Source organism: Lagenorhynchus albirostris, chromosome 4 (genome assembly GCF_949774975.1).
Source record: "Lagenorhynchus albirostris chromosome 4, mLagAlb1.1, whole genome shotgun sequence".
NCBI lineage: Eukaryota > Metazoa > Chordata > Mammalia > Artiodactyla > Delphinidae > Lagenorhynchus > Lagenorhynchus albirostris.
Window position 1 is genome coordinate 62,897,181 of NC_083098.1, and position 14,410 is coordinate 62,911,590.

The window sequence follows — 14,410 nt, forward strand, 5'->3', positions numbered from 1 at the left end:
CAAAATCATAAAGCTTTTCCCCTGTATTTTCTTCTAGAAGGTTTATTGTTTTGTGAGTTTATTTTTCTATACCATACAAAGTATAGTTCGTGTACATGACTATACATTTTGAACTCACTGTGTACAGTTTTGTACTTTTTTTTTTTTTTGCTGTACGCGGGCCTCTCACCACTGTGGCCTCTCCCGTTGCGGAGCACAGGCTCCGGACGCGCAGGCTCAGCGGCCATGGCTCATGGGCCCAGCCGCCCCGCGGCATGTGGCATCCTCCCGCACCAGGGCACGAACCCGTGTCCCCTGCATCAGCAGGCGGACTCTCAACCACTGCGCCACCAGGGAAGCCCTGTACTTTTATTAATTTGTTTTTTTCTATCTTGCCAGGCATAGATCAAGGTTAATTTTTTTGTGTATGAATATCCAATAATTCTAGCCCATTTATTGAAAAGACAGTTTTTTCTTTATTCAGTTTTTTTGGCATCTTTGTCAGAAATTTATTGACCACATATGTGTAGGACTCTTTCTGAACCCAATATTATCTTCCATTGGTTGTTTCTGTCCTTTTGCTAGTACCATCCTATTTTGATTACTGTAGCTTTATAGTAAGACTTGAAATCAGGTTTAGTCACTGGTGCATTTCTCAGAAGGAGCTTAGAATTAACCGTATTCCTTGAGTTCTTAACACATTTCAAATTTTTCTGTAACCTTTATTCTTGAAAGGAGCCTGGCTGAAAGTAAAATTCAAGGCTGTTAACTTTCTTCCTTGATATCTTGCTTTGTATCTTGTAGTTGAGAAATACGATGTCGGCTTACTTTTCTTACTTTTTATAAATAATCTGGTCTTTTTGCCTTGGGGCCCTGTATATTTTTTTCTTCTGTGTAATTTTTCATCTGTGAAATCTAATAGTTTTACCAAGTTATAACTCAAGATTGATCATTTCAGTTTTTCCAGGTATACCATGAGCCCATTTTGATTCATAGATTCATATTTTCTTTTATTTATTTATTTTTCCCCTTTGGGGAAGGTGGAATGGATCATTTGGGTTCTTAGTTATTAAATTTCTGATTCAAGGTGGGGTTTTCCACATCTCCAAGTGTTTGTTGATATATAATTCACTCAGTCAAATTTACTCTGCCTTGTAATTAGTTTGGGGCAGAAATTTTCAGTACTGAAATGTTTTGATTCTAATTTTCTGTCTCCTTTTTACATCTGCTTTGTTTGGTAAACTGATTTTTCTGTATATGCTTTTGGACAGGGTAAGGGTTTTTGGTGCTTTTTCAGATTTCTATTTCTAGAGCCCCTCTTCCTCTTCTCTTCCTGAAAAGGAGTTTCTTTAATAGGTGATTTTTTTTTTTACCTAAAAAAATTTTTTTGGTGGATACGTGTTGATATATCTTGTGGATCTCTTTGCTTTCTGCCAAATCCTACTTAACTTCCTCTCTTACTTCCTTTTTTAGCTTCTCTGTCAAGGGATATCTCCCCCTTTCTATTTACATCATTCTCCCCAGGGAAGTTCTTTCACCATAGCCACTGCTGAGATCTGCCAGACTTCATACATGTTCAGTATTTTTTGCACTTAGTATGGGCCTTCTGTTTTCTCAGGATGATTTTGACTGTGCTTTGTCACATTAGGCCTTTCATTCTCTTTTCTGTGGTTACACGCTTCCTGCTCTCTGTTCAGGCTTGCAGCAATATGAAGTCCAGAAATAGTTCATTTGGGGTTTGGTGTTTGTTTTTCTATTTACAGGCAATTTGAAGTTCATATTTTCTGTTTCTTAGTAATACTGAAGCCCTGCCACTGGTTTATTTCTCTTCTTGTGGATATGTATCATCTTTTGGAGACCGTGTGCAGAAATTCAGACATAGGCCTTAGTCATTATCCTAGGGTGATGAAAAACTCCCTAGATTTGGATGTTTGTTTATTAAAAAATATAAAATCTTTGAAAGATAGTGTAACCTAATGGTAAGAATAGAGCTGGAGAGTTGGACTTTTTGGGTTCAGATCCTGGTTTGACCACTTACTAGCAGTAAAATCTTGAGTAAATTACTTAATCTTTCAAAGTCTCAGTTTTCTAATTTGTATGATAGAAATTATATTTCCTAGGATTATTTTGAAGATTACATGTGGACTAATAATATACAACTCAAAATAGATGCTCAATCAAATTACCTGCTTCTATTAGCATTCTTGTCATTGTTTTTAATATTATCAGTACCACCAATATCTCTGCATTCAGAAATGCCACATCTTAAATGAAATTGTAATCTGAGTTGAGTTTAGTGCTTAATAGTTGTAAAATAGTGAGATATAGAAAATTGAAATGCAGTGGGTGGAATGTGAGTAAATAGTAACTTCTTTTTGTATCATAGATATCTTTGATAATGTTATAAAAGCCTTTCTTCTTCCCCTAAATGTACATTTTACATAGAATTTCAAGAGATTAATTGAGCCCTACTTGAATCCTAGGTTAAGATTCTAGTTACTGATGTTGAAAGAACAGGAAGAGAAAGAGAAGCCAGAGCTCATGAAGAGATCTTTGTGACAAATAAGAAATTGTGCTAAAATAATGGCTCCAAAATCCAGTTCTCCATTTTTTTCTTAAAAATACTAATAAATTTTATTTTGAGAAACATCATTTCAGTTTAAGTATGAACCACTTTGTGGTGATTGGCTCTTAGATTTGTATGCAAAAGTGCCATTACTCTCAATTTTTTTCCTAAACTGCCTTTTCTAACAATGTATTGCCTCATTTTTTACAGTTTTACTTTTTATTTGCCACTTCAAGCACAAATGATAGCTCATCATTTTTTATGGGTCATTTTTTTTTTTTCATTTATGTAGGTGCAAGGTTTTTCCATAGTTTTCATTAAAACATGTTTTTTAAAATTCTGGTTGTTTGTCCGACATCACGGTAGATAATCCAGTTAATTCTAAATTGTTCCCTAGTGTCACATAAAGAGTCAGAAAGCAAAATTGGGCAGGTACTGGTAATGAAATATACCGCTTAAGGTAACTGACATGGAATTGGATCTTTTATTATGAGATTGGGACTTTTTTTTAGGACTTAAAAACTATTAGGGAAATTGAGTAGCTCTTTTAGAAGTTAAGGTATAATTATTTATTGAAATTTTGAGTATACCATGTGAATACTGTTAATATTATTGTCTTTCGTGGCTTGTGTTTCAGCCTGAAGTAAATTATGACATTGTGCGTTGGCTCTCTTGGACTGCCCAAGGCTTTTTACCCCCACTTGCTGCAGCAGTAGGAGGTGTTGCCAGCCAAGAAGTATTGAAAGCTGTGACAGGAAAGTTTTCTCCTTTATGCCAGTGGGTTAGTTCTCTATTTTAATATTTTTTTTGTACTTAAGGTTGAATTATTCACCCATATAATGAATGTCTGTTATGAATTATAACATAGTATTAATTAATATATTATAAAAGCAACCTTAAAATATTTTTTGATGCATGAGTCAGATGTGATGTGCCACCAAAACTTAATTCTGTAATGGAAACTGACAGGATCATTTGTTGAGGCTATTGGCATGTAACCCAGAGTTGCATTCTAGGATGTATTTCCCTCATTTGTGAGAGTGAAGGAATTTTCATTCTTATATTCGTTATATATAAGGAATTTTCTTATCCTTATATTTAGTTTCCACTACTGTTAGTTTAGCAGTCACATGCTTTCAGGACTCCTGAACTGTTCCATGGAGTCTTTTGGCATCATGAATCTTCAGATTCCCTAGTTTCTATGTATAAACTTCTAAAGGTAGAAAGCATAGGAATGGTAAAAGTTTGATAACTATATATAACTAAAACTAAAAGTTTATATAAACTAAAAGTTTATATGAACTAAAAAGTTTATATAAACTAAAGTTTATATAAACTAAAAGTTTATATAAAACTAAAAGTTTGATAACTATATATAACTAAAACATCACAAGATGGAAAAACCCTGGTTTCTATTACCAGAAGGAATAATTGGCAAAGTGTATCAAAGGATACTCTTCAGGCCCTTTATTTTTTTTTGATTTTAAACATTTGAATATAACATTGATCTTGTTTATTATGTTTTAAAAAGTTTAAATTTAGCTTTAATAATTAAAATTTGTAAATTTATTATCGATGCTATTAATTAATGTTATTTTGCTGCTGGATTATTTGGTTTATTTTAACACAGTGTACAAGTTCAATTGTAAAAGTCTGGTTTAGATATAACTATTAGCAGCATGGGGAATATAAATTATGTTATTAATATAGATTCTATGTTATAATTAAATAAATAACCATTTATTCATGTTCATGGTCATGTTCACGTTTTTTAGCCATATAAGTTACTTAAAATGAAAATGAGAATGAGACTCAGGGGTTTTTTTCATTAACCTGAACTAATTCTGTTTGATATTATTTTAAATGCTGAAATTGTGGCTTCCTAGACCATTTCCTCTGTAGTGTATGTAATAATTACAGATGACATAGTTTCCAAGTTGGAAATTAAATATGGACTAGGTACTTTCCTATCAAAAGTAAACAAATTATTCAAATGTAGCTGAAATTGAATGAGCTTCCAGAAGTTTTTATGTAGTTATAAAAAATAGATTTGGAGGTGAAATTTCCTTTTGTTTGTTAATAATAGAATATGTCATCTGTAAGATGGCTAAATGACATGAATCAAATTATATCTTTTTACAGTTCCTCCAGATTTAATCATTGTTTCAATGAAAGAATGTAAGGAATGTTTATTGCATAAGAAACAATTATATTTTTTAATCCATTATTTTACTCTGAAGCAGCATGTTTATCATTGTTTTCTTTAATGATCATTAAATAACTACAGAAGATAATTTTTCTAGCAATTTAGCTTTCTACATAGTAAGTTATGTTTTTATCTTCTACTTTAAGTTATATATTGAAGCAGCAGATATTGTCGAATCCCTAGGCAAACCTGAACGTGAAGAATTTCTCCCACGGTAATACTGACCTTTTTGTTGCTTTTTTCTTAGTTGTATGTTTATAAGGAGCAACTAGATTAAAAGAGTTTTTGTGCAAACAGGCATTTGTTTTAGATGTCTTTTCTCCTTAGCTCACTTCTGCAGTCATTTCTTCTCTACTTAGAGATTGTGTCATAATAATGCAGTATCTCTTTACCACCTTATAAATAATGAATATAAAGTGTTAAATTTATATCATGAGAATGGTTAGGTTTCAAAACATCATTCTGATTTTAGATGAAAACAGTTGCTACCTGCAGCTTTTATTTATATCAGTCATTCTTTACCTTTTGGGTCACATATCTCTGGGAATCTGATAAAAGCTTATGAATTCATTCTCCCAGAAATACACATAACCCAAAGTTCTGCCTTCAATTTAAGTGGGTCAACAACTTCAAAGCTCAACCATAGTCTTCTCTACAAACCTTTATTAAAAATCCCTGCCTTAAAAATTTTTTTCCAGATAAACTAAAGTGACCTTCACTTAAGTCATTTGGACTTAGAATATTAAGTCAAATGGAAAAAAGAAACAACTGATTTCTTTATGAAGTTTCTTCTCTTTCAAATAAGATAATGTATCTATTAGTTTGGAAGAAACTCATTAAATTGGTACTAGCAGCAATGAAACTAATCTTAATAATGTTTTTTTATGCCATTCTATTTTCTTGGTTTATATTGTTTTTTACAGAGGAGATAGATATGATGCCTTACGAGCCTGCATTGGAGACACTTTGTGTCGGAAGCTACAAAATTTGAATATCTTTTTAGTAAGTAGGAATAATAATGAGAATAAATAGTACAGTCAAACTGCTCTTGTATATCAAGTTAATTTATTAAAGGAAATTTGAGTACAGTTTCTAACATAGTAGACATTCAGAAAATGTTTAAAACAGGAATTTGTAAACTGTACCTGCAGGCCAAATCCATCCTGCTGCCTGTTTCTATAAATAAAGTTTCACGAGAACACAGCCAAGCCCATTTATTCAAATATTGTCTATGGCTTCTTTCATACTATAATAGTGGAGCTGAGTAGTTGTGAAAAAGACTGTATCGCTTACAAAGATGAAAACATTCACTGTCTGGCCCTTTATAGAAGACGTTTGCCAACCCATCGTCTAGAGAATTAGTATGTGTAAAGTTAAAATACGAGTATAATAGTTTTGAACATTAAATGATTTTCTAGAAATACATTAAAAATTGTGGGTTTTGGGTTTGTTTTGTTTTTTCTAACCAAATGTAGGAATATGTAGGTGGATCTGTCTTTCTTAAATGTCTTAGTGCATTGACAGGGAAGCTCTCCCCAATAGCATAAGACGACTTCTCCTGCCACTTATTTTTTTTAATTATTATAATCAGTCCTAAAAGTACTACTGATTTTTATTATTCATTTTTTAAATAATATTTTGAAAATCAGCAGTATTCCTGAGCTTTTACCTGCATGTAGAATCTCTTATTAGTTTTTACTTAAAAGTCTTAGAATAGTTATATTCATCAAATGAGTTTAGAAAATTATCTATAAACAAGTAATCTTTTTAATTGTAATGTTGCACTGTTTCATGCTGTTTGTTTCCATCTTATGTAAAAACTGAGTTCAAACTTTGGCTTTTGTGTGGAATATTAAAATGTCTTCTTTTTAAAGGAATTATAAATATTATGCTTTTCCTTCTATGATTTATACATTTTTTTAATCGAGACACTTATAATGATATCATGAACCATTAAATATTTTAAAGTAAAATGATTTTTAAGTTACTTTAAAAGTTCAAATTATTTTTAAAAGTATGTATTTATTGTAACAGCATTTGAAGAAACTTAAGATGAAATTGCTCTTTAGTAAGTAGATGTTTTAATTTTATTTAATCTGATACCTTTTATTTTTCTTCTCCATAGGTAGGATGTGGAGCCATAGGCTGTGAAATGTTAAAAAATTTTGCTTTGCTAGGTGTTGGCACAGGCAAAGAGAAGGGAATGGTAAGATATAAATCCTTGAGAGTCAAAAGTTTATATTTCTTTTGCTGCCCAGTTTTGAATCATATTTGACTGCATGGATCTGAAGTATTGTTTTTTGAGGATAGGGCCACTAGGCTAGAAATTGGAAGATTCTTAATATACCCTGACCATTTTTCAAAATTTATGTGACCTTGTGACAAATAACTTGAGTTCTCTGCTCCTCAGTTTCTTTCTTTAGTATTGTGAAACTGTTATCTGTACTACCTGCCTCATAATGTAATTATGAAGATCAAATGTGAAAGGGCTTTTGAAACAATAAAGCACATTAATACTGTTATTTCTATTAGATACTACTTATTATTAAATAAATATTTAAGATGGGAGAAGCTAACATTAGGAAGTTGCAGAGTACTCAGATATTGTTTCAATTGGTGAGTATCAAAAGAAGAGTGAGTAGTGTAAACTTTGGTATACAGTATAAATTCTTAAGATGATAAATGTCAGTTAACTGGAAAGCCATGTCATATATTTAAATAAAAATGTATTTCATTGATGCTGTTTGCCTTTAAGATGTACACTACAGTGGTGATGTCATAGATTTATCATGGTGACTAATAGTAATTAAATGACTAAAATTTATTTAATAGTTCACATTTTATAGTTTATTAAACTTACTCTCACAGTTACAGGCAGATGTCCTACAGTTAATGTTATTCCTGTTCAGCATTTCCTAAATAGTGTTCCACAAATGACTATTAGTTCTGGTAGTTTTTAAAGTATTTCTTAAAAAAAAAATCCTTGGTTACACAAGTTTGGATATCACCTACTTTACTCCTTGGAACTTCATAATACATATCAGCATATAAAATTCAGGAAAAGAACTATAGTAAATAAACCTACTTACTTCAGGTAACAAAACAAGGTAAGTTAATGTGGACAGATTTCTAGCCTACTGCAAATGCATAGTCTTGCTGTATAAATTATTATTTTTTAAAGTGTTCACATATGTAGCCAAACTAACTAGAAGGAAGGAAAGAGAAAGCCCCAGGTTCCAGGAACCAAGAGGGAAATTAATTCCTGAGCTAAAAGCTGTGGTGACTCATAAGTGTTTCTGTCTTAAATATATGTCCAATACATTAACTAGAAAGAAAGTCATTTGTAAGAAATCATAACTCAGAGCTGCACCACACTGGTGTATGGGGTCCAAAATTATACCATATAAAAACTTCAAGAAGAGAAATGAATATAACAAATTTAGGGCCATTGAAACCTCTGATTAAAACAAATGCAAAACCACATCATGGTGGTACTTATACACTGAGAGTACATAGGACTATGCAGAGAAATCAACATCCATTCAAGACAATTCACAATGAAAAATGACAGTCTACTAGAAAAAGGTACCACCTGGAAGAATCAGCCAATGAAAATAGAAGAATTAACTCTCTAAGAACTATAGATAATAGGAGTGCTACAGGTAATAGAACAAACTGTAAAGTTAAAAATGACCAAAGACATAGAAAGAGGAATGGAAACATGAGGGAAAAAGGCACTGGAATTTTCACAAAAAGCCAAGGAAGAATTTTTGTATAATCAGTGAACTTAAAATTCCAATATAGCTGAAGTGAGAATTGATGAAAAGAAGATAAATACCCAAAATATAGTATAGAAAGATTCTTTTTTTTTTAAAATGAAAGAGGATACATTTGCATGGTCCAACATAAGTGTAGTAGAATTTCCAGAGAGAGTAAAGATAAGGGAGAAGAAGTAATATATTCCAAGGATAATGACAAGTTTCCAGAGTTGAAGAGACAAGTGTGTTCAGATTGAAAAGGTAAACTAATCCCAAACAAATCAAAAGCAAAGATAAAAAGAGATTACTTAGTAGACTTCTCATCAGCAATAAATGCACACCTGAAGATAGAGAAGCATATCTTTATAGTGCAAGGGATTATCAACCTAGATTTCTATACCCAGCTAAATTATCTGTTAAGAGAAAAAAAAAAAAGATAATTGACTAGTAAAATGATGAAAGATTACTGCTTATTCTCACTGAAAGAACTATGGATTAATACAGGCAATGTGTGAAGCAAGGGTAAGTAGAGGCATTTATCAGCATTCTTAGATTTAAATAAGCATTAATTTTTAAAACCTTTAATTAAAATATTGACCAGTTTGGGGGTGGGCTGGTTAAGAATAAGTAAAATGTTCATTGATATGGAAAACAGAAGGGAGAGTTCAAATATCCTCCAGTTGTTCAGGAGGAAGATGGAGATTTTAATTTTAGATCTTAAGTCACATGTACATGTTAAAATTTTGAATATCACCACATAAAAATAGAGATTTAACTTCCAAATCAGTTCAGTGAGGGGTTGACAGGGGCGTTGAGGGAGGATTAGAATCAAGAATACTTGATCAATCCAGTAGAAGAACAAACAAAAAAAAGTGGATAAAAAGTAGGGTTGGGGGAGGTAGAAGAAAAAGCTTTTTAATCAGTAATCACAATAAGTATACATTGATTAAGCTTTTTCTTAAAGGACATTTTCTGTGCTTTTTTTTCCCCCCATTTCAAAGAGATACCCTCTAACACGTAATTTAAAAGAACTGTTGAAAACAAAACAAACAAAAAATATATATATATATACACATATCTATATCTATATATACATATATATGTATATATATATATATATATATATATATCTGAAATGCCAGCTAAAAGAAAGTGAATGTGTTTGGGAATACAAATCAACATGTAACAGCTGGAACACACTCTGAGAATACTGCTTCTAGTGAAATCTTTTACAAATACTAGCTTAAGTGGCAAATGCATTATGAGTACTTTTTAGATTATCTTGGATCTGTTTACTTTAATCTTTCATCCTTTAGAATGGGGGTCTGCAAACTTTTTCTTAACCAGATTGTAACTGTTCTAGGCTTGTGGATCTTAAGGCTCTGTCACAGCTGCTGAGCTCTGCCATTGCAGTATGAAAACAGCCATAAAGTGGCGTGACAGTGTTCAGTAAAATTTATTTACAAAAACAGGCAGCCTGCCTGCACTGTAGTTTGTAGACCTCTGCTTTAGCAAGAGCTTTCAAATTGAAACATGCAGGCTTTCTTTCCCAATCAATTGAGATTGAGAATAAATATGTGTAGAAAGAAGAGCTAACTCCTCTATGGCTAATCCATTACGGTTCTAAAATGTGATAGTGATGTTAAACCTTTATTTTGTTATAAATAGTTAAAAAAAAGTTTTGAGTAGGAGTTGCAGTTGGTTTCAGCTGTTTTGTTTGACATGTTCGTATGCTAAACATTATCATTAAATATAAGTATAAAAACAGTAGTATTGGTAACCAGTTTTGGAGTATTTGTATTATAACTTTCACCAGCCAAATTAATTTAGAATAACTTGTGGGAGTTGTTTTAGTCATTCAGAGAAAAACAAAGTAGATTTAAATTTATCTCTTATGTAATTTCAGCCATTTTTTTCCTTGGTATTAGGTTACAGTAACAGATCCTGACTTGATAGAAAAATCCAACTTGAATAGACAGTTTCTATTTCGTCCTCATCACATACAGGTGTGTTGTTATACTGTTTCAAATTTGAATCATCTATTATGTTATACAAAAAAGAAGAGAGTTTCCTTTTTATAAATAGAAAGTGGAGCTTGAACAAGCATAGTATCTTCTTTATTTTATGAGAATCTCTCAAATTATCAAATAATGAGAATGACAATAGAGAAAATATATAATTATTTTTTAATATAAAAATTAGTTTTTGCATTGATTTTGGGTGTTAAAATCTGAGTTGTGAATGATGGGCAGTATTTTTTTCATTTTATAATCAAGATGTATCTATGTAATTTTAGAAACATCTTAGGATATAAAAACAGCTTCCCTAATTTGAAGTTTTTATAGATGACAAATTTGGCACTGTCTTTTTTATTAACCTTTATTGCAAAACAGGTAAAGTTTGAGACATTTTTGCTCTTTTGATCTTGTTTGATTATTTAACATCCCTTTTTATTATAAAATAATGTTTATTTTCAGTCTTTTTTATGGAGGTCAAAATATTTAAGTCAGTAAAAGAAACAATTTAGTCAGTCAAGCAAATTTGCTCTTTAGAAATTTTTTTCACTTTGTTGTTCTACAACTCATTGAGACTTTTAGTAAACTAAGAAATGTCATGAACAGGAAAGTAATTAAAGCATACTTTTATATAGTTATATAGTGGCATAGTTAACCGAATGACCTCACCTATCCAAATACAAAGAACTAAGTAACAGGGTCTCTCATGAACTAAAATTTATGTGATAAGATTCATTCACAGACCTTTGTGCATTTTACTTATAAAATAACTATTAAAGCCTGTTTGTTTTACACTTCTAACAAAGTTTACAGTTTGTATGTATGAATGCTAATAGCACTGAGAAGTAAAAACATGTCCGTCTAACAATATGAGAAGAGACAGATACCATTAAAACTAGATACATTTGTTCAAGCTGAATGATCTATAGATACTTAGTGTCAGAGCCAGTACTCCCAAATAAACTATGATAGCACCTGAAAGGACACCAGTGATTTAAAAATGATCACTAACTCTAAAAGAAAAGAAAGGGTACTCTTTTTATAAAACTGAAACATATATAATAATTTTTTATTTCCATCCAGAAATGGTAAAATTTTTAAACATTTTAGTACCAAAATACTGATATTAGGTTACCATACCTCTAAGAGTTCATATTCTATAGAACTTGGATTTCTAATATTGTACTGAATGTGTTCTCATTTTTTTTCTAGGAACTTACTTTATTCAAACCTCATTACTAGGGAAAAATGTACTTTTAATTAGACTTTTAACTAATATTTTAAGAATTACAGAGCACTTAGCTGTAAAATAGAAGTTGTTTACATTTTTATTAATAATGTATGAATTATTAATTCTAATGTGCATTACTAAATGTAGCATGACCACAGTGAATGTAATATCCACAAATTAAAAATGAAAACTGGTCTCATTACATTATTCTTCATATAAAAAATGTTTTAAGTTCATTCATGGTCTATTTTTCCTGTTTACCATTTATTTCTTCTGTTTTTATATGTTATTTGTTTAGAAACCTAAAAGCTATACTGCTGCTGATGCAACCCTGAAAATAAATCCTCAATTAAAGATAGATGCACACTTGAACAAAGTATGTCCAGCCACCGAGGTGATTTACAATGATGAGTTCTATACTAAGCAGGATATAATTATTACAGCATTAGATAATGTGGAAGCCAGGAGATATGTAGACAGGTATGTTCTTGAAATTCAGGTTCATAGAAATTGTCTTTCTTTTGTTTTCACTTCATTTCTCACACCTGTTTATTGAAAAGTTACTGAAGTTTCTGATTATTCTTTATGTTCCTATTATAGTTCTCCTCGAACCCAAGCCTTTTGATGATTTCCCATTAGAGACAGGATAAAATTAAAAATCTTTAAAATGGCCTAAATGTTTTTCATAGAGTATCTGCCACCTGTCCACCACTCCATCTTAAAATTTACTATTTCTGCCTGGCTCCCCTTATTCTAGCCACACATTCTTTCTTTCAGTTCTTACAGTGGGGGCATCTAACACTTTTCACCTCAGGGACTTGTACATGATCTCCTTCAACCTCAGGAAATTATGTTTATCTTGTTCTAAAGCTCCTGACCCCAAATCTGCCTACTTTTCACTTCCTTTAGTTTTTTCTCTCATCCTTTCAGTTTCAGCCTAAATGTCTTTATTCAAACAGACTTTCTTTAACCCCTGAATTCTAAATTAGATCCTCCTAAGATAATCTTTCACAGCATTCATTTTTCCTTCATAGCACTTATTTTTTATTGATATGCACATTTATTTAATATTTGTTTCCTCATTAAATCATTTATTCAGTTATTATTTATTTTCCCATCACTCTGTCCTCAGTGCCCAATACATGGTGTCATTCAGTAAATATTTGTTAAATAAGTAGATGAATAAATGACTATGATGTATACACCTTACATAATCTTTCTTATATCTTTGTATGACTCTCTAATGTTAGGGTGCTAGAGCAGATTTATTAGCAGGAAAATTTACCAGTTGAGAGTACAGTGGAAAGTTTGTAAACTTGTGCAGAGAAAGCCAAAAAAGAAACTAAGAAATTAAATAAAGTGTGTTGAATATAGGTATCATAAGTATTGAGAAAGAAGGTTTGGGATGAAGAAAATGTTGAAAAGATACAGTGAGGTAGAACTTATAGTCGGAAAATAAACCAAAGAAGAAATAGAAAACAAGAAAAGAAAGGGTAACACATTAATTAAGAGTTAACCCAGAGGAAAAAAAGTTGAAGCCCAAAATTTGATAGGAGTTTGTTTTTTCTGTTTTCTTATTGAAGTATAGTTGATTTATAGTGTTGTGGCAATCTCTGCTGTACAGCAGTGACTCAGTTATACACATAGAGACATTCTTTTTTTATATTCTTTTCCATTATGGTTTATCACAGGGTATTGAATATAGTTCCCTGTGCTACACATTAGGACCTTGTTGTTTATCCATTCTGTGTAGGAGTTTTAGAACAAGATAAACGTAATGTGTCTTGTTCTAAAACTACCAAACTTTGGGAATGGAAGGTAGAGACAAAAATTGCTATAGTGAGCAACAAAGTTTGTGGGAGGAAGGGGATGGTAATAATAAATGGGTTGTTTGGTGGTCATGTATCTGTTTCCTAAAGTGTTATATCCAAGAAGTGATCAACATGTGAAATGGTCAGTAGAAATTGGTAAGTTGTCCTCTGTTTACATTGTTACTGCTCACTTTTATGTTTGTGACCTATTTTCTTTTCACATAGCCGTTGCTTAGCAAATCTACGGCCTCTCTTAGATTCTGGAACAATGGGCACTAAGGGACACACTGAAGTTATTGTACCTCACTTAACTGAATCCTATAATAGTCATGTAAGTGAACCACTTTTTTTAAAGTAAATATCTCTTCTTTATATCTCATCATTTTTATATCTCACGGTTTATTTCTCTTCATTAGTCAGCAAATTTGGTTTAGCATTCCTAATCCCTTCTGTTTTTGATCCGCCAATGATGTCTGTGCATATGTGTATAGACATTTTTTTAAATGTAGCTGAACTTATTTTTTTAATCATCAAAATTTTGTTTCCGGTCTTTCTGGAATATTATTCTTGTGTTTACTGTTTGTTTCTCAGAGCTGCTTGATTAGTTTTTAGCAACCTTTGAACTGGTGACCCACCCAAAATCTTACTGAAGACTCGGTTTCTCCATATGAGGGACCAAGCCATTTATAACAATATATTTTATACAAATGATATAGGTGTAACTTTTTTTTTTAACCTCCACGAGTGATTTTGCGATACTGCCAACTTTGAAAATCACTGGTCTAAGAAATGTAGGCTTGGGGATTTAAAAAAAAAAAAAAAGGTTGGGCTTCCCTGGTGGTGC

The 14,410-nt window shown here is 31.6% G+C and overlaps 1 protein-coding gene across 3 annotated transcripts in view; it reads left to right on the forward strand.

Moving 5' to 3' along the window:
- The window catches only part of UBA6 (ubiquitin like modifier activating enzyme 6), an 80,061-nt gene that overhangs the window by 46,529 nt on the left and 19,122 nt on the right, over positions 1–14,410 (forward strand). For all 3 annotated transcript variants that reach the window (XR_009540303.1, XR_009540302.1, XM_060148081.1), the window contains exons 14-20: positions 3,183–3,326; positions 4,898–4,965; positions 5,675–5,753; positions 6,877–6,957; positions 10,438–10,515; positions 12,054–12,235; positions 13,792–13,897. Coding sequence is in view for 1 of the 3 variants with exons in the window: in XM_060148081.1 (XP_060004064.1) it covers positions 3,183–3,326; positions 4,898–4,965; positions 5,675–5,753; positions 6,877–6,957; positions 10,438–10,515; positions 12,054–12,235; positions 13,792–13,897 (738 nt within the window). In the remaining 2 variants the exon portion in view is untranslated. The remainder of the gene's footprint in view (positions 1–3,182; positions 3,327–4,897; positions 4,966–5,674; positions 5,754–6,876; positions 6,958–10,437; positions 10,516–12,053; positions 12,236–13,791; positions 13,898–14,410) is intronic.